The 25,990-nt window shown below is 34.1% G+C and overlaps 1 protein-coding gene and 1 long non-coding RNA gene across 2 annotated transcripts in view; one reads left to right on the forward strand and one right to left on the reverse strand.

The window, feature by feature from the left end:
• LOC133194186 (uncharacterized) overlaps positions 1–25,990 on the reverse strand; it is a 161,206-nt gene that overhangs the window by 121,023 nt on the left and 14,193 nt on the right. The window lies entirely within an intron of this gene.
• Positions 6,579–24,543, forward strand: LOC133194183 (BMP and activin membrane-bound inhibitor homolog). Its single transcript, XM_061330187.1, has 3 exons — positions 6,579–6,979; positions 18,015–18,329; positions 23,055–24,543. The coding sequence occupies exons 1-3, from the start codon at positions 6,901–6,903 to the stop codon at positions 23,519–23,521; spliced, it is 861 nt and encodes a 286-aa protein (XP_061186171.1). The 5' UTR covers positions 6,579–6,900; the 3' UTR covers positions 23,522–24,543.

Genomic DNA, 25,990 nt, shown 5'->3' on the forward strand with positions numbered 1-25,990 from the left:
TAGTCAGAAACCCGTCTCAGTTCAAAAATTATTGTACTCAGAACATGCTCTTGCCTATCGAATCAGTTGGGAGATATTACACCAAATGCAGTAATAGTGGAATATTACTACTAGACTAGTGAAAAACTAAAGTTATCCCGTGTGTCGTATAGTTTAGTTGTTAGTTGGCCATTAGCGTCTTTCATCAGTAAAACATCATGAAACAGATGTTAAATCCGCAGTATCTTTTATTTCTAGTGTAATCCGCAGTATCTTTTATTTCGAGTTCACAGGAATATATCGAGTTGAAATATGAATGAAAATAAACTAGACATTAACCTGCTCACGCGCGTGAGCACGAGTAGTTTGCCCTAACTGAGCTTCGGGAGGGCTGCATTACACTGCATCTCTACAGTAGAAAGACAGGACATCAAGAGAGGTCACTTTTGAAGGTCATGTAGCTAGAATTTTGAAAATGCGATCTCCAATGTTTTTTTTAAAGAACTTGAACAGATTTCGACCCTAAGAGATGCCACGCCTTACTGAAATTCTAAAAGGTCTGGTTTTTGGCTTACTTATGCAAATACACTATCAAAATGAAATTTGCTGAACAATTTTATGTGTCCCAATCCACTGTATCGCTGCTAGTTAAGGCGGACGTCTTTTCCCACTAGATTTATTTCAGATGGATCATATTGATGCCTAAGTGTCTCCCCAAGTTTCTAGGGTTTAAAATTTGCAAAAAAGCTTCGATTGCCTTGAACCCAAAAATGGTCAATTTCTGAAAAAGGTAAAATTCGAAGAAAAAGAGTCTAATAGTTGTTGCTTGCTCTGATCTCAATTGCTGGGTCAATTCGTTTTGACATATGCTATGGCTTGCAAGAACAGACTTTCTAGTTATCCTTAAGCTTGTTATTCGTCCTCTTCATGTAAAACTGTTAATTAAAAGAATGTACATGTACTCCTATAATATAAAATCAACATTTTAATTCATTGATTTAGATTTTAGATGGAAAGAGTCTAATAGATGTCAATAATGAACAAAGTCATTACTTATTGTATGTCTCAGTCTGTATCCGAATTCAGAATAAATTATGTACTTTTAGGTCAATTTTATTTTCGACTGACATACAGTGGTTTCAAGGACCAAATAACATTTACTATCAGGTCCGCCCTCTGACTAATCTTAAAACTATCCCCAGGGTCCAATCCTCCTGCTCCCCTAGCCATCAAAGTGACAGCTAAGTTTGTTTAAGGTCATTGCGCTGTGATCCCCCAGATTCAAGCATTCCCCAGTGTCCAAAACCGAGAAAGAAAACAAATTCACATAAAATACACATGACCAATGGTGCCTCGATGATTTGTTTTCTCAACTTGCTAATGGGGGGAAAGTGCTGTTAAGTGAGTTGTCGTGATAGGTACAGGGAAACAGTGGTCCTTATGGAGGGGCTGACTGGTTTAACTGTAGACGAAGGCAAGTCGTGATAAAGCAGCGTTTGTGCATTCTGAACTCGAGTTTGGATAAATATGCCGATCAAAAAATGATTGGATACATTTTCAACTATATATAGGTTTTACCTGAAGTTATACTCGTGTATATAAACTTAAATGATGTGAAATAAAAAACATTTTGAAAGCAATCAAAATCTTTCCCTGTGTGTACTTGTTAGAGTGAAGTTGAGAGGTTTCCGCGTTTGTAGCTTCTCGTTGCCTGTCGTGATGGAGAACAATATAATACAAATGTACCACAATCTGCCTTTATTCAAAGAAGTGAAGGATTTCAACATCAAAATTTAATGCTTTATTTTTATTTTAAACTTTGGTTTGATGCGAAATGAAAACCAATAGTTCAGAAAACAATTTACAGAAGTAGATTACTAATGGATTTTTAGTTGAATATTGGTTGATAATACACTGTAAATCAAGTCAATATAGGGTTTTGTTAAAAAAGAGACTTAATGGGAAAAAAGGGATTTTCAAATGACTAAAATAAAATAAAATTTAAAAAAATAAATAATAAATAAAACATGTTTGTATACATTCTCACAAGAAGACCGCTTTCAAAATAAGTTTTTATAAATGTTAAGTGGACACAATGCGGTCAAAAAAAAAAAAAAAAGATGATTTAGAGCGAATTCCCCCATTGATGAGAATAGTTTAGCTTTGTTTCAACAGAAAGATTAAAAACAAAGCGCAACTTAGCTTGCTCTCTTATATAGAGTTCAAAAAACACATAAACATAAAATAAATATACAAAGTACTAATGAATAAAATATGTAACTTTGGCATACAAACTACGTGTAAAACTTGTGTCATCTACAAAAAATTATAATTTTTAAATTTGTATTTGACAAACTTGTTTAAATTAAGAAATTCTAAATTTTTGTAGAGGACATCAGCGTTTTGTGTCTAAGAAAGAAATATTAAAGAATAAAGATTAAAGAAAAATGGAGGGAAAAGGAAAAAAAAATCCGTGCCCTTCCCATGACCTTTAATGGCTGACACAAAGTCTACTTATATTTTCTCTGTTTATAGATTGAGCACTTCTGACTTGTTCCGAGAGATCTTCAGACAGAAAGTCTAAAAAGGTCCCTTTTTTCGATATACATGTAAATGTACATAATGTATATCTTCTTCAGATTATTTGAAATTTGTGGAAATAATTTCATATAAAGATAATAGGGAATTGTCATTGAATTTTAAATCAAACAGTTTTCCTCTTTAATTTTCTTCAATTTCTTGTGTTTTAAATACAACATATAAATGTATATTGATTAAGGAAGAAAAGTGGGTCGATAAACCTTGGATCTAGCAAAGCTTAAACAGGAATTAAGAAAGAAAATTAACTCTCATTGAATTAGAGTTTTCCTTCGTTGCAGAGTAAAACCCTCGCTTCTATGTATTATACTTAAATATTCTTGTGTTATTTGAAAGGAGGTGTACTTACATGAATATGTTTTGTTTGTTTGTTTGTTTGTTGTTTTAACGTCCCTCTTGAGAATTTTTCACTCATAAGGAGACGCCACCACTTGCCGGTGGAGGACTGCAAATTTTGACCTATACTCGGCACTTAAGGCCATTTAGCAGTGAGGGATCTTTTTCGTGCCAGCACCTACTGCGACACGGGACCTCGTTTTATACGGTCTCATCCGAAGGACCGGTCTCCACGTCCCTCAGTGGATTCGAACTTGCGATATAAGGATCAACTCCTTACATCGCGACTCTAGAGCAAACGCTCTGACCACTGCGCCACGCGGGCGACTACATGTATATGTAGAAAGTGCTTTGGCAGTTGAACAAAATCAAAACATCCACTTCCTGACTTCTATATACTGCGTGACAGTATTTAAGAACATATTTTTACATATACTTACAAGTATAAACTGTAGAAGAATTTCTGAAAAAAAAGCAAGTTCGAGAGATTTTGCCAACGATAGAAACGTTTAAGGTCAGACATTGTAAAGCTATCATAACTTCAAAAAGCAATTGTTTAAAAATATTTATCCCATATTTATTCTTTTATCCCGTGGACATCAATCATTGGATATTTTTTTCATATTCCACATGCAGTTAAGTGCAGTTGTGACGTCACAATGAGATTATACAATTCATATACATATATTTTACATTTTCAAATATTTTTCCTTAAGATTCTTTGCAAATTAAAAGACTGTTCATTTTCTCATGAACTACCATGGATGAGCATGAATATTTTCATTGTTACGTCACAATACCGTACTTGACGTCAAAACTATAGTGCAAACTGTTTTGCTTTAAAAATGACAGTTAAATGGCGTAATTTGTGGTAATTCATCAGATAGATAATGTAAATATAAAAAATGAATTTAATTTTTGAAAATTCATGAGGTACATGAACTACAACGCTTCACGCCGGCATATTTATCATGAAGCGCTAACGCGCTTCATGAAATATGCCGGCGTGAAGCGTCGTAGTTCATGTCCTCATGAATCTTCAAAAATTACATTCATTTCTTAAATACATGTATTTATCCCATATGTAATCTCTCTGTACTAACTTTCCCGTTTTACAATAAATATCTATATATAAAAAAATAAAAGATAAATAAAAAACTACAATAAGGATAAAGGTAAAATTACTGCTGTTCTTTCTTCTTTCCTTAACAAGATTCAAATCACCAGTATGTGAGTATTTGCTTATTTAGCACTTAAAACCCTATAATATATTGCAAACCTTATAATCTAAAAATAAAATCGTTAGCATATGGTCTTAGTAAAGTGGATTGTATTGAATTATTCAAATTACTTTTACGCGTACGCTTGTGTATCAGGAATAATATTGTATATGTTGTTGTATAACAATTCAAAATCGAAGGGAAATATGTGAAGGTTGTAAGCATTGTAGCTGGGAATAGATGGTTATTTCATTCTAATAATTCCAATGTATATAATATCTTGGATAAGACAAGATACGGCAAATTTAGGTATTGTAGTAACGTTTTTCATAGTTTAGGGAGCCAGAAAAAAGTAACTGAAATAATATGAATGCTGCCGAAACTCAAAATCCTATTTTTAAGATGGGAGAGATTCTCTCCTTCATTTTCGGCACAAAAAAAGGAATAAAGTTACGTGGGAGGATTCGGAATTACTTCATCTAAAAATGTGTAACGGGGGGGGGGGGGGGACCAGCCTTTGAATGAAAATTTCCATTCTATATTTTCAGCAAAAGATTAAAAATTGGGGGTGGCACTATGGGCCTGAAATTAAGTAATCAGACCACAGAAAATAAAAACTTCAAAATCATTTTATTTTCCAGGCATCAAATTTGATAAAAGTTGAACAGAATATGTCTTTTTTGTAAAACGTTGGAAGACAGTTTTCGCTATATAGTAAAAATATCTATATAATATCATCTATATATATAAGCCGTGGAATATCCTGAAGATGGAAAAACTCGATCTCATCAGTTCATGTGGATCAAGTGATGTTGAATCAGAATCGGAAACTTATTATCTCGATTTAATTAGCCATTAATGATTTCTCTAATCGGAATAAGCTTCTTAACATGCGGGATATAGATTATCCACGGGGACTACTCAGTTCAGAAGGAAAACATTGACTGTGAATGGGAGAGAAAGCAGCTTTCGAATCTCTGAACTTTAGCAATTCATACATATAACCAATATCTATTAGAATTTTCTTTAAAAATATTAAATATTGAATCGCTATATCTTAGATTTCAAACATATAATAGAAAATCACTGTATTTATCAAGGCACGATATCGTGTGCAGTACTTGTACACTGTAAATGCACATTGCTTATTAGTGTGTGAATAATTGGTTTAAAAAAAAACAAAGGTGTTGATCGGATGTATTCTTCATTTGACTGAAGAGCAGGCGGGACATATAACGAAGACGATAGATCAATCATAAGTTGTGATCGCTATATATCGCCATTGATCACTGTACGTCTGTTCCGATCCTTATCTGTAAAGTCACATTCCAGACACTCATAATTGCCCACCTTCATTTGTAAGCAAGCAATAATTTACAGGCCAAACAATGGAAAGAGATAAAATGGTGGAAATTAAACAGGAGATGAGAATACGACATTCATTTACATAGATTATATTAATATACTTTAATTTCCTATCATTTTTATGATGGAGATATATTTTAGGCACCAATTTTTTTTTTCTTTTTACGAGACTAATTGCTTCCATTCGACTTTTTATTTGTGATTGAAGAGACGCCTTCAGAATCATTTGTAATTTTCTGATTTATAAAAAAGGCAGATGAATAAACAAATTATTAATCCATAGCATGTATAATCTACAATTCTGACTTTATCTCGTCATCAACTGTCTTCTTTAAAGTAAGTTAATCGCCCTGGTAATTTGTTTAGGATAAAGATTTTTCATAAAAGGATTTAATGACGAAAATTATCTTAATTTTATTATTCATTTTTTTTTAAAAAGAATTATCAGCAAGGATGTATGAAACGCTAAATTCTATGGGCAGGGGTGACGTTATAACAAAAAAAATCCCTTGTAGGTTGTCAACGATAATTAGACGTGATAACGAGAGAAAAGCGCCTGTAAGAACCCATTCAAGTGTAAGTTTATTTGAAGACGTACAAAAAACAAACCACAGAAGACATTTTCACTTGTGAATCTAAAAGGGAAAAACGAAATATCAAACAGAATTAATTTCAAAAGACCGTCGACATGCCGTGCAGTCTACGTAGTGATTTCTCTCTAAACAGCCTACTTTCATTCGAGGGCAAAAAGAAAATTGTTTTTATTTTCTTAATAATTATTAGGACGGACTAATACCATTACAGAGGTAGACACTGAATCAGTTTATCTACAGACACATTAAATCAACATACGGCCTTGTTTTCCTGGTGTTTTACTAAGCCGGGACTCCACGGCGCCGTTTTACATGCTCGCATTAATCAGGCATGGCATAATTAACCCCGCCCATAAACAAACCTTCGATCCCGCCCACATTCAAGATTGTTTTAAATCCTTTAAGAAAACAAACACTTTAATGAACCTGATGAATACCTTTGCTCCGCCTACTTGATTAGCATAGCCATTCATCATTTGTGTTTACACTCGACTGCTCGCGTAAGCGGATCGACTGACAAGCCAAAAACTGTATAGACAGCCTAGTAAAACGGCCATGTAGAATTCTTCAGCGTGTCTTTTTGTGTTTTTCACTGATAAAAATCATGTCATAATAGAATCCTGTGGATGTAAAAGTAACATGGCGACAAGAGCTCGGATCAGAGAGCCGATACATCGTCAACACTGAGGATGGCAGCGGAGTGAAAAATCCAAAATCCCTCATGCTCCGGTCATACTCAATCGACATGTCCATGTGTGCCGGATAAATATAGTGTTCATGTAAACATTGAATTTTATTCACTGATTTGGATGATACAGAAGATGTATTTCTCGGAGACAATATTGTCCTTGTTTGTCATGCAGTGCTTTCTGGCGATCAATGTGAACGGTAGGTATCTTAGAGGCGGATCAAAGTATTATCTGAAGAATGTCATTTTCACGTTTGCAGTCTTATGTTACATATAATTACTTGAGAATATAATGATTTACGCTCATTTTAAGTGGTACAAACAATTATGTGACGTTTGGGATCTAGTGTTTCCAATACACCAGTATACAATGGCTGAATTCCTCTATATGTTTTATTCATGAGTACACAAAAGTAGGTACATAAAAAAGTCCTAATATGAATTGTTACATACAAGGCATGTAAATTATTAATATATTCTTCAAGACAATGTTTTATTCAGTGAGATTCATAAGGCCCTTCTGTAACAGGTTTCCAATGTCAAGAAAAAAGGGGGGTCTCTTCCTGTCTAGATAGATTTGCTCTCAGGCAAGTCTATTAAATTTTTGGATCGCGGCATTTTAATTCTCATTTAAAAGAGATGCACTGATATCCCCGTAATCCTTGAAACTCTATAACGAGAGCCCAACCGTGCTTTATCTAAAGCATTACCTTGGATCAGGAGAAAGTACAAACGAGAGAGAGAGAGGGAGAGAGAGAGAGAGAATTTCTCATAAACTATTCATGAATCTTACCTATAGCAAAAAATAAAACAATCAACAATCCATCTATTTCTCTCTTTCTCTCTCTCTCTCTCTCTAGAGTAATTTATCTTTAATTAAGACCAGACAGGAATAACATTCGGCATCGTAACCTCCTATTTAACTGTAATAAAATTATGTTATCTGTAATGCATTAATAATCTGAACTTCCATCGCGTGATTTATGTGGTCGTTTTTAATGTCATATAAAGATTTGACATTTCACCATAAGAACCCACAGCATTAAATACGTACATCAGTCATGGGGAGCCAGATTAGAGACGCATGACATATTCAAGATAAATGACTTGCTCAGATTAACTGAGAGAAAATGTCTCTTTTTGAAATAAAAAGTGCTTAATCCTGTCCAAATGTTTCCATATAGACAAGATGTACCTAGTGTATAGACTCTATATGGCAAAGCATATATCTGCCATCCATAAATCATTCGTTAATATGGCCCCTGTTACAAAAAGCTATTTTCATATGACATTAAACTCATCTCTTTAAAAATATAGAGAAAGAATCTATTACGAATTCTTTCATTCCGAAAAAGCATTATACAGTCTGTTGTTTGGCTGTCTTGTATAAGATTACCTGGAGATGTGTTGTTTCGGTTTTTAGCCATCTCTTTAGGACCGCAGCTATTTACTGCATGGGGAGTCTTTGTCATGTGGCCATTTATAGTGCCACATAACAAGAAGGCAGTTGGTCAAAGGGGGATTATAAAAACTCAATTTCATATATGGTCCATGAACCCATAACATCTAAATCATTTTTAATGGTTCGATATAATGGTTCGTATAAATGTGACATTTCTTCTTTTTTTTTGGAAATAAAGGTGGATAAATTCAAAAAGAAAAAAAAAATTTAGGAAATAAATGGATGTTAAAATTTCCACTGAAGAAAATATATTACTTTGGAAATGTAGAGAAAATGGAGACAGTCACTACTGAAATCTTCCCCATTAGCAAATGCAACACACTCCATTCCAGATTTAGAAATATAATAAATACCCCCTCCTCTCTCTGTAAGATATTTAACTTCATGAAAATACGGGGTAAATTCTAGCTGTCGAATGTTAAAGGTGGTTTGTTACGAAATGATAAAAAGCAGGGAAAAGTTAATAATTTTTAAAGCGGTGAACCTGGTCGTTTTGTAGTCGATCAATAAGTTGAAAATGCGTTATTATTTAGTTATCAGGCCCCCTCCAGAAAGATCATCAATCATCAAACAAAGCAGTGCGGTCCCTGTTATATTCTCTACAGTTAACTGTACAGCCGACTTAAAATCAAATTTTACGATGTTCATTTGGAAGGATCATGCATCCTTATAAACATGCCTGGACTATATAACCTTACTAAAAGATAAATCAACAAATTAATATACTTATAAAATATAAATGTGTAAAGTCGATCCATCTTATGCACTTATTTATCTCCAAACTCTAAAGATCTTTTAACCCGTGTGAAAAAAAGTCGGTCTGCGATACAGATGATGTGTCGTCCTAGTTCGGATAAATGTCATTTCAGGAATGAGAGATGGCTGGGTTTATATATATATATATATATATATATATATATATATATATATATATATATATATATATATATATATATATATATATGTCATTTTGTTATTTCTTTATAGAGAAATCTCACACGCATAGATCACACAAGGAGAGGAAAATGACAATATCGAATTGTCTACAGACACATTACAAAGTACTTAAAAATCTAAGTGTCAATGTCGCTGAAATTCCGTTAGCTTTATGGCTAAACGAGACAGCATAATAGCATCTCTATTTCAAAGAAGTGTTTTCCGGATGTATAAATGCCTAATTGCAATGATATTTGTCGTATGTTGTCTGCGAAAGATTAAGTGGGTTGAATTGTGCAATATTTCATCTCTTTCTCAGAATTACATGTACTTCTTGTTTTTATCAAGGAAAAGTTTCTTCAATCTTTGTGAAGAAATATTGCGCTCTCTCATTAAATACACACCGTCTCCTTCATCTAAGCATGCCGCCTAATTATCGACATGTCATTAACGCATGGCGACATAATTATTGAGACGACTCTCCCCGTAGACTCACGGTCATAAAAAAATCTATCTTTCCTGGCTGTTGGTCGCATTACATCTGTCATCTGGCGTCAGGGCGCTAATGTACTGTCGCCAACAAAGGCCAATAATCAATAATTACGGCATAATTAGGATCGGATAATTTAATGCTACGTACGATATCGACATTCATAAAAAGTCGGGACAAGATAAGGGCAAAGATAAAAGTCGGAACCAACAACAGATGTTTGCTTGCATTAGTCTCCGGAAATCGGTTTCGGACAATGGACAATTTGCTTGATTTGGATATGTCATCTTACCAAAGCCGAACAGAAGCCACTATTTCTTAGAAATAATCGATGACACTCTGTTTTTCAGCAGCTGCCGCCTGAATATAAATCGGATAAATTGGAGGCCGTACCCGAGGTTATTTCCGGTGTTGTATTTGCATATCCGCTGACAGGCTACTTGTGATGTCGTTAAAGCGTCCTAGTGATCATGACACGAATTTTACTCCAAAAATCAATTCTGAACCTGATACAGCAGACGACTGTCAGAAATTCATTTAATTGGAATAATTGATGACTTCGGTCTTTTTCCCACTAATAGAATAAAAGGTCGTCATTTTTTTTTTTTCGCCCAGTGTCTCCTGAAAATTTTCTGAATTTTATATGTGAAACGTAACTCAGGGAATTGAATATTATCGTAAAGAAATATATGCAAAAAAAAAAAAATTAAATTGGATTTTAAAAAATAACCCATTCGTGTATAAAACACTTTGGAAAAAACATATATGTCATTGTTTACCCTAGTATACCCAGTATACTAACGTCTTTAGATTAGTTCTCAAATCTTTAAAAACTGGAGCAAGAATATACAAGAGATGAATTACGTATTAACAATCCAGAGTCGAGTTATCTGATAAACGCCTCAAATGTGATGAAAACCCAAGACCTATCAGTTACTTTATTTTATAGATTTAAAGTAGTTTTGTCAAATCGTAGAGATCTTTGCAGCGTGCACTCTTGTTTAGGGGTGATGTATTTGCGTCAAAACAATTTTACCTAGAGCAGGCTTTGTAGTGATAATTGTAGCTCTGTGATCCGAGCGTGTGTGTTTTCAGAGTTAACATGTACCTATATCTTGTACATCGGTTTTGAAGTTTTGATGTTGAATGTGAATTTTTCGTGTGGAGAATTTCTTTTTTAGATAAGAGACTTTGTTCTTCTCTATAGCCGCATTCTGCTCGACATATGAACCTAGCTGCAAAGCGTGTACATGAAATTAAAATAAACTCAATTCGAGCAATAAGTAATTAAAAAACGCAAAATTAGGAGATGAAAACCTGATATCCTAATAAATTCTGCCGACTATCGTGTATTATAGACGAAATACAAAACGGATGTTTAAGTGAATAAAAACGCACAGGCAAAAAAGCACGCTAGTTTTGCATGGCATGACCCCAGAGGAGCAAGGTGTCACTTCCTACCGAAACTTCACCATGGGTATACAATTTTGTCGCCAAAACGAGAGTTCTGTAAAAGAAATTCGACTCTCGACCAATTCATTGCGATAAAATCGGGTGTCAAGCCAGCTTTTTCTGCCTTTTGTTTAGGCGACCTCGCTTGGTTGCTAGCGTTGTTCAGTATACGGGATTGCATTGCACTGTCTGAGCCGTGTAGATTTCACTTATTGTCTAAGTAGACCGTTTTTCCTACTGGGTAGGGTTATTCAATAGTGTGATAAAAATTCAATATGACTGTCACATTTCATAGATCTACAAGGGAAAGAAATTTATAAAGTGAGTCATTTTCTGCCATAAATTGAGTAATATAAGGCTTTGGGACATATTTGACACAAAAGCTGGTAACACTCGGGGAAATGACTTCATATTACCAAAAAAAAAAGAAAGAAAAGGAAACGGCCTAAAAAAAATATATCTGAAATATGCACTCTCGTAAATGGAAATCGAATGTGTATTAAGGGTTATGGGATACCTCAATACAAATAAAAATACATGTACATGTATTTTACTAATTTTTTATCTTTCTGTTTTATTTCAAAGTAAGTTAATATTCAAAATAAACACTCCCTACGTAATCTTACAAGTGTTTAATGAAAAGTGAAAACCGACTTTACGGCCTATAATTGTTTATCTGTCCTTAAACAAAATTTACTTTACCGTCTGAGGACTCCTGAAATGTATCAACATAGCTATCAGGCGATGGACTCTAGTTATCTCGCACCGGAGCCATAAATCTACGGCCTGTTAGGGGTTTTTTCCTCTAATGTATTTACACAGGTCTGTGGAATAGGCCGCTCATTTGTCTAAGGTTTGGGCAATAAAGGACGTGTCTATACCCTCTACAGTTTAACGGGCACGTGAGAAAAATAAGAACTACCGATCGAAAAGAAATTTTAAGAAACAGCATATTGGACTGACATAATGCAAAAAAACCCCAACTTTTTAATGAATTTTTAATTGTCATTGAAAAATTATCAGGTTTACTACTGCAAATAACATCTTTTATAATTGTTTTGTTTGTAGGTAAAAATCCCTTCCTTCGTACGGTGATCTTCAGTTATTATATAAAATCTAAATTCGATCGGATTCACTATTTTGCATGGTGTTGTGTTTATTAATTTACTATTATGTGTTGCAGTAGCAGTCATTCCTGTAGGCCAATCACGAAGATCGCATTTTCACGAAAAATCACTGCTTATGAAAATCACGATCCCGATGATTTTTTTTCTGTCCCCATATATAATCTTATTTATGGCGACGGTCTTTAATTATAGCCATCCCATTCGCATCACGTTTTGAAATATTTCAACACCTTCGGTTAAGCACACGATATAAGCATTAAATGTTTCATGTCATGAAAACTCAATTGAGCCGTGCCTGTTGGTGAGAAAATGCATATATGTGTATACTGTGCCTTGTTATCTCTACAAGAAACGAAAAACAAAAATTTGATACATGTGTCCAAAAATAAAATAAAATAAATAGTTAAATAAATAATAAACATGGATCCCACTCTGTGCGTGACATATGTTTAAAAAAATTGTGACCAACAATCTGGAAATGTACAAATGAATACAAGGCATATAGTGCTCTTACATGACTCTTCCTTTTAGTCAAAGTGGATCGAAAAGATTTATAAGTTAAAGCTATGCCATGATAATCTAGAATGCAAAATATCGACTGCATATCAAAAAGGATACTACGATTACTAAAAACTCGACTCCGATTTCGAAGCTCTCTGTTTTTCAGATGTAAGACGTTATTTACTGTTATTGTGTTATTGTATCTCCTGATATGCTTTATTTTAGGAAATAAAATATACAACATGACTATCTTAACTGGAACTTGATATTTAAGTCATCATTTCTTTGCAGGCATCTCGATTTATTTCTTTGCTACTTTGTCTTCGATTTATTTGGGGATGGATAGTAGAGTCTTAAAAATGCACTTTCTTTCGTAAAGAAAAGTATAATTAATGCCTAAAAATGAAACATTTGTGATCATGCTGAACATTATCTCGTCAAGCGTATGCGTGACAGTGTTAACGAGATTTCAGAACGAGAGTGCATCTCCGGGTACCCAAAAATTCTCAGGCCCAAAACTCAATCGATTCCGGAAACTAAAAGGCGGTGCCGAATGGAGAACCGGTGGTATAAAAAGCTGTGATGACATTATTTTACAAATGCTCCTGGTTATGGAAGATAAAAGTTTGCGGCACTGTGCGGGATCAAATGTCAGCTCGAGTAAATCTTATTGTTTATATGTACTTTAAAGCATATGACCTTTTGTTTTAAAAGTGACTGATACTTAAATGCAATCACGCGTTTTTGCATCTTCAGTTTTATTGAGATAGTAGTAAAACCTCCGATGATCTCTTTTACAATTTACTAGAAAACTGTTTTTGTTGATAAAACTTTGATATTAAGTCATGGTGTGAATTAGTCGGACCAGCTTCTTGACTGAATCCCTATCACGCAGAGCTTTGTAAATATGCGGCTAGTTCGGTCGATGAGAAACACTCTTCAGGTAGCTTTTTAGGCCCACCCTCTGCTGTTCATTTCAAGTCAACTGCCACAGGCCTAAAATTATTGGCGATTTTTTTTCGTCAGATTTTATCAAAAAGATGGGTCGCCTTAGGTAGCGAATGTCTGGATGGACACGGCCTGCTTATACCGGAGTTTTGATTCGATCAAAGAGAGCATTCTAATCATTCAATGTTGATTATAGGGAGATGCCTGTTCCGAAGTCTACTATAGAAATACAACGTACTTTTGATTACTAATTATAGAATAAAATTTGAATGGTGTAGTTGAAGTTGACATTTGAAGGAAAGGTGTTCGGGAAAATTTCGAATTAAAATAAATTTAGCAAGTATAATTACAGAACGCCAGATGCACGTGATTAGAAAAGAATTTGACGACGATTTTTTTTTAAAAAAAGTCTACCCTTAAACAATATCTAATGTTGAAATTCAATCAAATGCACATCGACATATAATATCAATGTTGTCACGAATATAGAATTTAATCCAAAAGCCAGTCAAAAGATTCGTGAAATGCCGAGAAAATTGACTGAGAAGTAGATCAAAGAAATGAAGAAAGCTTGGATTAACAAATACTGCAAAAACAAAGAAAAACACCGAGGATGACCGATGCACATTGAACTACCGGGGAGGCAAACTTTCGGATCTTATTTCCATTTCACTGATGAGGTTTTTGAGAGACAAACAATGCCATTCGTCTCCATTAAATGATAATCCTCTGATAACCCTGGTCTCAACCGTCTTACCGGAGCAGTAAAGTATGAAAAGTTCCCTTCAAAAGTATTAGTCTAGACAAGATGTTCAAACGCATTACATCTACATTAAAATGTATCGATAATATAGTGTATGATCACGAATTACGGCGTCAACATGGCGCGGGATGTCCTAATCATACCGTCAAGCGAGTTAAGAGCTCTCTTAAATACTTAATAACGTATTTAATTTGGCGAAGGAAAAGTCTGCAAAAATCATCAGTGATCTTTAATTGATAAATCCTCGCATCGCTTTATGTTTTGTTTTTTCTCTTTTTCCGATTTGTGTTTTTTCTGCCGTTTTACCTCGTTGGATGTCGCCATAGAGCACATGTTATTCTAATGTGAGACACGAAGTACCGTATTGACGGAATTCAATGTTAATCTGGCAGACAGAAATTGATTTAGAAATTACGGATTATATCATCCGTTGTTGGTTCTTTTATTTAGACACCATGACGGCCAACTTGCCGGTAATTAGAATGTCGCCCTCGGCTAAGTGTTTTGATTTGTCCCATTTCTGAGATTCATAAATAGATATATGCATCACTAAGGGCAAATTACATTTAAAAGCAAAAGGAAAATTCATTTAGGCTATTTGTATATAAAATTAGGAAACAGTCGTTTGACAGTCTCCGACAACTTCCGAAGAATGTCCGTTGATTTTTGACATTAGGAAATTACCTCAAGAGCACAGTAAAATCGTTTATATCAGATTGTATGTCAGTGTGAGGTATTTTGTATGTAATCTCTAATTGCCTCGCAACAAACAACGATAAAAAGGGGAAACTTCAATCTGTTAGCAAACAGCAAGGAAAATATGCCTTTTAAAAAACCTAGACGACCATAATGAATAGAAATTAGCGAATAAAGACTTTTTTCTGGCTTATCAATTTGTTTTCTGTTTTATCTCCTGTAAACACATAGAGAACATGCATTCTTTAACGACCAGCAATCGTACAGATATCGATATATATAAACAATATCGGAACTTAGCCTACAACAGTTACATGTATTCATTTTTTGGCTAAAGATAATCCTTTTTTCTTCTCCTATTCTTTCACATCTTTCTTTAAACTAAAAAACAAACCAAAAAAATTGGCTTTTGAAAAAAAGTTCTTTTTAAGTGAACAATAATCAAGTTATATATTCCCATACGATGAAAGCTAATCTATAAAGGAGTCCGTTCTGTGTCCTTTACCGGAGACACGTTTTACGTCGACAGCGCGACTCGTCCGATCGCAGTAAGGCTCAAGAAGATGTAAGGCAACATGCTTTCAAATCTGCTTGTAAATATTTTGATAGTTATCGTAAAGTTGACGACAGCTAGTGAAAAACCCGTCGATCGGGAGATATCGCTGTGTAGAGCGAAAATGAAAGCATCTAAGCGGCGCATCTGTCTGCCGGATAAAAGCGTGTGATGGCTCTGTGAGTCTGGCGAAGCGACTAAAATCGAATCTGTTGTGATCATAAATGAAGTTAAATTTGGACCGTTTTTCACCTCAAGTGTATAGATTTATATTCAAAATGACACATTAGAATTCATTCTGGGAGACAATGGTTGTCCATCTATTCATTTTGTGATGAAATGATATACAAACACGTTACTTATAGATATCACAAAAGCAACTTTAACACTGTACTGTAACACAACAGATTTAAAGAGGCATTAGATATTTGTAAGATTGTATGCATGCTTTCGCCCTTTTTTTTTCTGCAGTAACGCACTGCTACATGTGGAGTTGAAGTGTAATTCAATTATTCAGCACTTATCGTTTAATTGCCGTGTAATGAGGTCTCAATTCGCTCCTCTAAACTGAAGAGTTCCGGCGATTTTAGAATGATTTGGTACCGGATTCCTTTGCAATAACAGTTAATGCTGCAAACTTTGTCTTCCTAGTGATCTGATAAATCTGTATGCACACACATCGAAGAGGGAAAAAACGGTCTCAATATCTTATTGACAAAATTTTTACACTTCATAAATGCCGGAAAAAGAAACTTCTCTGGAAGGTCGTATATAATCTCTCTTTAATAACTTTTGTTATTGCATTCTCCTCATCTTTCATATTTCTGTATTGTAAGCATTGATCACGATAAACGATATCATGCCACACTGTCTGACAATATAACCTCGGGTTCGCTATACATAGTTTCTGGCGTCTGCAATGCTAGGTACCCCCGCCAAAACCATCAAATCTCACCGAGCGCGAGATTAGCGTTAATCTACTTCAAGATTTCAATCAATCGAAAAAAAAATAGTTCTATACACCACAGACTGCGTGTCAATCTGAAGTAGATCGAGGATGAAACGAATCCTGCTTTACGTCACGACAGATTACATAAAGAGCTTTGAACACTACTGTCCAGATGAAATAATAAATAAATGATGTATTTTCTGTCGTGTTTGTTTACTAGTATATGATACAGGTATATTTTGGATATAACTTTAAGTTTGTCTTTTAAAAATACCACATATATAATTTTTTCATTTTAATATTGCATGCCAAAAAGAAAAACATTTTTTTTTTGTTTATTAAGAAGATAATTGACTTTAAATTCATTTCCTTTCCAATAATCAACTTTTCCTTTCCAATAATCAACTCAGCTGATCAATCAGTCTATTGGTGAGGGTACCAGTAGCAGGTTGGTTGAAATTCTTATCAGCATAAACGGAGCACGATCAAGCCCCCATAAAAATTCTTCAGAACCGGAGATGATAGCGGCGCATTGGGTGCCATATCTGGTCCCCATCATCAGTAATGCTCCCCGACACCATTCTCAAAACTAATAAAGTTTTCTTGAATTTCAACCCTTTCTGACCCATACGCATGTTGTCATCCAATTAGCAGATCACATTCCATTTGGCTTAACAAAGTTTCTTTAAGTATTGCGAGCGTCAGACTGGCGGAAGAACTGAAAACCAGAAAAACAGAAAAAGTTTATGAGACTTTTTCCATGAATTCAAAGAGAAGTTTAAATAAATAGTGCAGCTTATACAAGTATATTGTTTGTGCATATTGAAAAAAACTAGACTTTTGTATCAAGATGGATGCATCTGTGCACTAAACAGAACAAAAGAAAAAGAGGCAACAAGATTGCAAGACATTGTAAGGTGATTGTTTAGTGGTACATGTAGCTTGTAGAAAAGTTCCGCGACAAGTAGTCGCGCCCCCTGTTGTTGAAATTTTTTGAATACTTCCACCAGACGGCGCTGTAAGCTTAATTGCTTTGTTTCTTGTTCCCTGCTTTTTCCATTTCCAGAACAAATTAGATTTAGTAGAAACGATGTGTAAAATGCTGTTCTTCCTAAGAATAATAAGCTGAGGACTAAAGATTAAGAAATCGTTCTGATGCACTTATAACTATACATGTATAAACTAAGAAAATCCCTAATTGTCTTATCAACATTGTATTAGCTTATTATGTGTTCAAGACTTCTTCCCGAACACGTCAGCATTCTAACAATTGAACCGAAAAACTAACATCTTATTAAAGGATTTCTGAAATATGATAATAATTGATTTTATTAATTATTTTTATATTTTTCTTGTAGCCGAGATACGGTGCAGATGTAACGAACCCGAGTGTGTCAGCTCAGGAACACAGATTTGTAAATCGTCAAATATCAAAATGTGTTACGTCATGAAAACCTTCGATGGCAGTACGCCCCGATACTCACAAGGGTGTATGGACGCATTAGTCAAGAACAAAAAGTATAAAAATATATGTGACACAAAAAGTGAAACACAAACTTACGAGAACTTTGTGAAGTACCACCATGAGCCAGTGGTGCATTGTTGTAGCAAGGATTTGTGCAATTATAATATCGTGATGAACGTTCCTCCCAATAGAACATTGGTTAAACCAGGTGAGGATCTAAACTTTTTTATATAAGTAACAAGAGGAGATAAATGTTGCATAGTCGTATGAAATTCCTACAGCTTATATTTTGATTACATAAACGAACATTTATGCGTACTTGTATCTGTCCAGTGGTAATGTCTGTCCTCTCAATTTTCTGCTTTAAGGAAAACTTTTTTTCCTTGCCCCTCCCCTCCCTTTGAAATAGTATATACACACACATTTTTTACATTGAACAAGAAGTATAAGTAAACCATGGCAAGGATATGTCTACAAGAATACTCGATTTACCTATCATAGTATCTTAACACATAAGCATAATTAAAAGAAAAGGAAACATACATACATTTCAAAGTTTCGAGAAATTAATACTCTTGTAATTAACCCCATTTATGTTTTTTTCCTTGTTCGGGCGTTTGTAAAAATTTTATCTATTGACGTTTACAACCGTCATAAAATTGCTCTGCGTTTGATCTGCTCATTTCTAAATATCCACAACAAAGGAAGGCCCTGTAATTACCATGTTTAATGTACGAAACGTGCTCTACTATTTCGACTGTCAGGGGAAAAAAAGAATTTGTATTTTTTTTTAAATGACGATCTAACAAGAAAAAGACAATATTTGATTTATAGAAGTAAGCATTATCTGCAGTATTGTACCTCCATTCATACTGTTATGTGTATTCCTAACTTAACTGTCGCTCTCTTTCTTTGACATAAAAGACCCACGGTCAAAAGAAAAACGCAGCAAATGTCATGAGTGATGGATGACCGGAATTCTCGTAAAGTCTCGTTACAACTCTCGTCATGTACATTGAATTTGTAAGCAAATCACGTTAAGGTTGTTCCCGTTACGGCATCTTTAGAAAGGTCATTTCTTGTTGAGGCACAGTCGCCATGTTAATAGGAATTTTTTTTATGTGATGAGATTGCTAAAGACAAGAAATGATACCATTCTAAACCTAGTTTTATCCATTAAAAGAAGCGATTTCGCTTATTTAGCAAATCGTAAAAAAAGTCAGGAAAAATGTTGCGACTTTTCCTGAACTTGGATAAATTTGTTTAAAATCTCCTCTGCGACCCCTTGTTAATCTCTGTTGGTCTACATTCCTTAAGATACAAAAAGAAAAGAGAGAAAAAAAAATCCATTGCATTATGAATACATATTGTTTTTAAATAGAATAAAATATGTTTGGAGGTAGTTATCTCAGGCCCTTATCAATCATCACTGTCGACGTGCCTCCATTAGGAAAGTGTTTTGTGTTTGCTCTTTTCATTCAAACGCTATCAGTCGCTAGCAGAACAAACATCTTAGTCAGAATGTCCCCGGATACCCAGTTATGCTGAGTGCTGGGGTCATACCCTGACAGCATTTCTTAATGTCCTAGGTTTACAGGCACCTGTTATTGATATCAGGGATACAGGCGTGGATCCTAGATTTTCAAGCTTAGGGGCAAGGGTGGAAACATATATACCTGTATAGTACATGTGATTTAAACATACAATATGTGCAAGAAAAACTCACTTTTGCCAGTTTAGATTTTTGTTTGTTTGTGTTTAAAGTTAATATTTCACATTCAAAATTTAAGCCAATTAGAATCTTTATTTTTTGACATTTTGGTACGTTGTCTTCTTCATTAAAACACGTCAACGTATCTGAAAATAAAGAGCAAAGGTGTCCAGAAGCTGGAGTAATGTAATGAGACAAATAATAGAAGTACTGGTTATTTTCATTCATAAAAAATACGGTAAAAAGGCTTTGTATATTTGATAATTTAAACAGACAAGCTGCCAGAAAAAGTTTTTGCCAAAATAGAAAATTTGAAATTTCCGTCTTCGGTCTGATTTTCAGAATGATTTATAGGCTTCGATGTCTCGTTATGTCAATGACTGACAAATCGTAGAATCTCCTTAAGTTAAAACAAACGCCGCATTGTCATTCGTCATTAAGCCCGTCTCTTAGACTCCTTGAAAACTAAAACCCTGCCATTTTTTTTACCTAGATTTTAAAACGTACAAGTGCAAATGCGGATAAGGAATATTTAAATCAATATATCCACCAACTATGAATAAACATCTCCGCCCCTTTTTAAAAAAAGATTTGAGAATTTCGACTGCATGCCAGAGTGGTTTTAATCCCTACAACACCTGTCTCCATCCGCTTTTATCACTTGTATAAATACCGACAAGCTTTTCATTCAATGCCTGTCCGGAAAACGCCAGGTCGTCGCGGATAAGGTTTTAGCCTGATCGCGTTAATTACGGTCTTTTAATCAATTTGAATAAATTTCATTTTACACACCAACGTATGTTTCGTGGTTTCTTTATAAAGTGCGAGGAACTGAACATTTAAGATAAGCTGATCACACTTTACACCCTGATTCTGTTTCTCGATAGTATTGCGATACTTACATATAGTCCTTTAGTCCTTTTTGCAGTAATATTTTGTAATCATTTCAGAATATTTTAAACTTCTCCTCATTTCAGAATATTTTAAACTTCTCCAAATCCTTGTACATTCTGGAACCCTCAGGCTGTATCCATCTCGTAAATCTTTAAATAAAAGTTCTGTTTAAAATATTTAGGATTTCTTTTCTTTGTTTCTTTCTGCGTTCAAAACCATCATGCGCCAATAACAAGGATATTTCAGGTTTTTAATTCATTCAATGTACAGTCTATATATATATATATACATGTATATATATGTGTGTTATCTTTTATATTACAAAGCAGAATACTCTGATTATTTCCTTATGGATTAATAGTAATTCCAATTTTTGAAAGAACATATTTCATCTTTTTTTTTTTTTACTTGTATGCACAATGCTCAGTGACAACAACATACTACAGTATTTATAAATCAAGCTGGCAAGGGTCTACATGTATACGTCGGAGATAAAGTAAATGATAAATTTAACGATTCATCTCGATCTACATCATATTTACCGTCTTCTATGTAAATCAGCATTTGTTCAGCCAGATTTAATTTGTCACCTTGGCAACATAAATGTAATGGGATTTTTAAATCTCAGGAAGAAAAAAGTTAATGTTTTCAGAGTATAAACGAAAAAATAAATACAATATTGTATAAAGCTTGTAAAGCATTACATGGATTAGATGCAAATAAATTTAATTGACTAAATTTTCCTTCTTCGCTTGACGACACATAAATTGAGCTGAGTACATAATTCTTCAGGTTTTTATCGAGTGAATCGCATAAAAATTCAAAGGAGTGTGACGAATTGTCAGATTTAAGCGGTTGCTGGAGACGCTTGCTTCTCCGATGAAGAGATTAGTACAAAAATATTATTTAATGTTACTTAAAAATGAACCGAATGCAAATGAAATCTCTCGGGGGTATATATTACGTGCGACATTTTAATTTTACGCATATTTTTAATGGGAAAACAGACAAGATTGGGAGAAAAAAAACAAGATGGGAGATCGCAGAACCGTACAAAACTATAAACTTTACACCATCACGGATGCAGATAAAGAAATAAAATATAGAAAAGAGTCATTATAGGAATATTTATTGAATTCACTGCGGCATAAAAGTCAACAAGGGGACTGGGTACAGAATTTTATTTTCAGATGCTTCTTTATACGATAAATGTAAATTCGTAACAAAATTTATTTGTTCCAAAATCTCTAGAGAATAAACTCGTATTTTTTCTGCATTTTTGCCTGACATGAGAGTTGATATAGAGGCGTCCGCGCTATGAATTCCCGCCAAAATCTCGCCGATTATCGCTGTAAGCTCGCAGCAGTTGATTATAAAATGTTAGCTTGAGTCTCTTTGCTCTAGAGACAATTGTGGCATTATATAACCATTCAGTCTGATAATTCTTATGTAATTATGACAGGCTAACTCTATTTAATATTTGGGCGCCCGTACCGTTTGAAAGAAAAATGGCGGCAGGTTTATATTTTACACGGGGTGCATATAATCTCATTTTGTGATAATCAAAGGTCGTTATTTTTTAATGTACATGTAAGAAACAATGGTCATTCCTTTACAAAGTAAATTTAAAGAAAAAGAGATAAATAATATCAACAGCTTTCCAGGGAAACTCCGAAAGTTCACTGCATTTAAGATAGTATCTAATTGAAATATATCAGACGAACTAGCCAAAGATTTTACGAGGACGCAGTAAATCCGTACTCAGCTGCCCTCTAAAGAAGACCTCTGTCTCGCGAGAAGTGATGCGATTCCAGTAGCGGCGAGACAAAACGGCGACCGGATATCCCGATGGACAGTGTAAAAGCTAGAAATGGACATGATATTCATTATTACTCAGAAATACAAACGATATTTAGCGCTTTTAGGAGAATGTCATCAAGTAATGAAGTTGAGAGAATCTTTGATCAATAGAAAAGGGGAATGAGTTTATGGTTCTTGTAAAAGTTTTATGTGTGTGTGTGCGTAGATCATATAATTTTCGTAATTAACAAATAAAATAACCAATTGCAAAGCAAGAAAATATAACTATCCCGAAGTCCAATAAAAATAAAACAGTTAATAATGTATGGTGTTTGCAACAAGAAAATTACATCTGGACAGTCAACAGATTAATCAATCAAATCATTTACTCAAACACAAAATTAATCAAGTATTTTAATACAAGTGCATTTATATGTTTATCACTCTAAGAATATGTTCTCTATTACCTTGGAAGTCGACTGAAAAGACTATTTATTTATTACATACTTTATTTATTTATTTTCACAGAGCCGGTAAGCCCTGGACTACCAGAATACAATTTTCCACATTCCATCCCAGAAGACACTAGATCCGCCAATCAAGACAAGGATTTGTGGTTCAAAGCGGCAGTCATAGCCGTACCTATAGCAGGAGGATTCATTTTAGTTTTACTAGTATTGCTGGCGGTGCGCATGCTCAGAGCAGACACACGACGCCAGAGACAATTTATAGAATTTCGAAGGGAGAGAACCAGTTTAACTAAATCACATCTGTATGTCACAGATCGCTTTAGTGAAAAAGTAGGGCGGACTTCGCCATTGTTTGGCGGAATGCATAATCCACTATGCAAAGACCCTTTAATTAATAATTCTCGAATGAAAAAGGATGGAAAACTCTATGAGAAAGTGAATACGAAACCGGAAGTTCATCGTGCGCAGACGCCGATCATAATATGGGGTAAACCATCTCACAGAGATTTTGCGACTGTGGTTTAACAATATATGTGAGATGTTCTCCTTCCTTTTGTCTTTCTTTAAAGGGTGTTACGAACGGAGCTATTGTGCCTTCTATATTTTGTGACACCATAATGACCGAATGGCGACTATAAAAATAGTCCCCAGAACAGCAAGACTGAAAATATGTATGTTGATTATGAGTGCTCTAATTATTATTATTTGGTCCAAACTTTAGCCATGTAATGGCATGTCATCATAGTCCATCCGCATTAATATTTATCACGAAAAGCAAAAGAATTAGTCCTTACTGTCTACTTATACACAGTTCATACACATTGTTGAAGTGTAAAGTATTCCCTTTGGGGCTTAAATTTGAATAATTTTAACGCTGTAATATACAGTGTAATTTAAGCAAAGGAAAACAAAATTTCTGTTTTACGAAAGCACCACATAGCGTTTAAGAATTTCTGATATGAAATTTGGATGGACTCTAAAAATGTAGTTATGTATGTAAAAGGAATGCTGGGGCGCGTTAGATTGGGCACTGTGTGCCATCTTTATGCATTTTTGACAAATGTGTCTTTCACATGTATTTTCCCTCATCTATCATAGAATAAATGTGTCTGAATGCTACAAATAGCAGATTGTCGTGACTTGCGTGAGAGTACTGCCATGCTGGAGAATTTTTTTTTTTTTAAATCGGAAACTTTATAAACGCTTTCTGGTTTTTCCCCCGTTAAACAACCTCAGCAGCAAATGTTTCTTTATTTTCTCGATGCTCTAACAATAATTTAATCATTCTTTTGCATTTTAACACAAAGCGTATTTTGTTATTATTTACATTTTTAACAACTATTTTATCTTAAATTATTTATTTTTGTCTAATGATTAAAAACAGTTAAAGGACGAGTGTTGTAGGTGAATATGGTGTGTCTGTGTGTGTATCTGTTCATCTTTAATTGTTGAACTATCTCATTTTTTTGTTGTTGACTACAAATTTGTATCTTTAAAACAAATTCTTATTTATTTGAGTTCAAAAAATTAAAATTGTTGTTTCAAAATATCATTGTTTCTTTTATCATGGATATGAAATGGAGAGGGAATAAATTCCAAAGCAGGATTACTACGCTTGCATATTGTTATCAGTTCATTCGTAGATTGGAATCGAGGTAGAGTTTTTTAATGAATTGAATTTTATAAATTATTTTTAATAAATAAATTAATATTAATGAAATTTTAGAAAACCAACAAATAGCATTTTAATTTGGATTGACCCTCCCCAAAGAAAGATAACTCTTAGACTACATTTGATTTATAAAATCAATATGTTTTCTATTTTTGGCAACAATTTGCCTCCAACTAAATCTTAAGGTGTATTAATTTTGATTCATTTTTTTCATAATTCTACTTTGTTAAAGAAAATTGTCATTGTAATTACATGAGAATACCATTTTATAGGCCTTGGGTGTCATTCTTTCTTCAAAAGCAACTTTACTTTCCTTTTATTTCGCGCTTTATTTAGCGGAGTAATCTCTTTATGGTTGTTATACGGTGTAAGACAGCCAATAGAAAAGTAAAAGAAAGTACAGATTAATTTCTTTAGTAACATATAGTTTAGACTGGTCATGTCTTCTCCATCGTACGAATATCGAACATATACCGGTATCACACAGACAAGACCAGTCAACACATTGTTCAGAGAAGTAATTCTGCAGTGTGTAGAGGATACTACTTTAATATCACACAAGAATTTTATAGTAACAACCTTTTAAAATCTTTCTAAGAACTTCAAGGGCACCATTAGTCAAAATAAGAATAAAACTAAACCCATCAAATTTAGAAGAAAAAAGGTCATGACTGTGTAAAATTTGACCGATGCTTGGATCGGGGAAAAGGACAGATAAAATCTTTGACTGTACATGTATATATAATTATCCTTGTCAATCAGGTGACCTATTGCTTTTTTTTGTCTGTTGTCGTGTTGATCGTCTCTGATTTTGCTGAACCAATTTCAAATAATTATGGCATATAAAACTTGGTATTCTAAGCATATTTCCTCATTTAATAAAGAGAAATTCTACATTATTAATACGGAGATACATGTATTTTTATTAATGAAGAGAAATGTTAAAAACGTCAAGTATCTGTGACAATGAGGGGGAGAGCTAAAATCGGCTGAGCCTGCTGCCCAGTCCCACTCACTTCTGTAAATAAAATATGGTTTAAGTGGGTATTCTGCTAATATAAATTTGCATTTAAATTTTGACATTTTAATTTGATGTATTAATTATTTGAAATTATTTGAAACAAAAAATAAAGAGAAAAATATGACTTAATGAGCATATTTTTGAGACATAAGGCATTAGACATATGGTGGGAAACCAGACTTCTTCGGATTTTTCATAGACTATGGATGAAATATTTCTATCTCTGAAAACTTATGATCTGAAGTTAAACGTTTTAAAATATATTTTTGAGAGTATTAGCATTAAAAACAGAATACATCCT

This window comes from Saccostrea echinata, unplaced genomic scaffold (genome assembly GCF_033153115.1).
Source record: "Saccostrea echinata isolate AGI-Se365-2 ecotype Australia unplaced genomic scaffold, CSIRO_AGI_Sech_v1 ptg000028l, whole genome shotgun sequence".
NCBI lineage: Eukaryota > Metazoa > Mollusca > Bivalvia > Ostreida > Ostreidae > Saccostrea > Saccostrea echinata.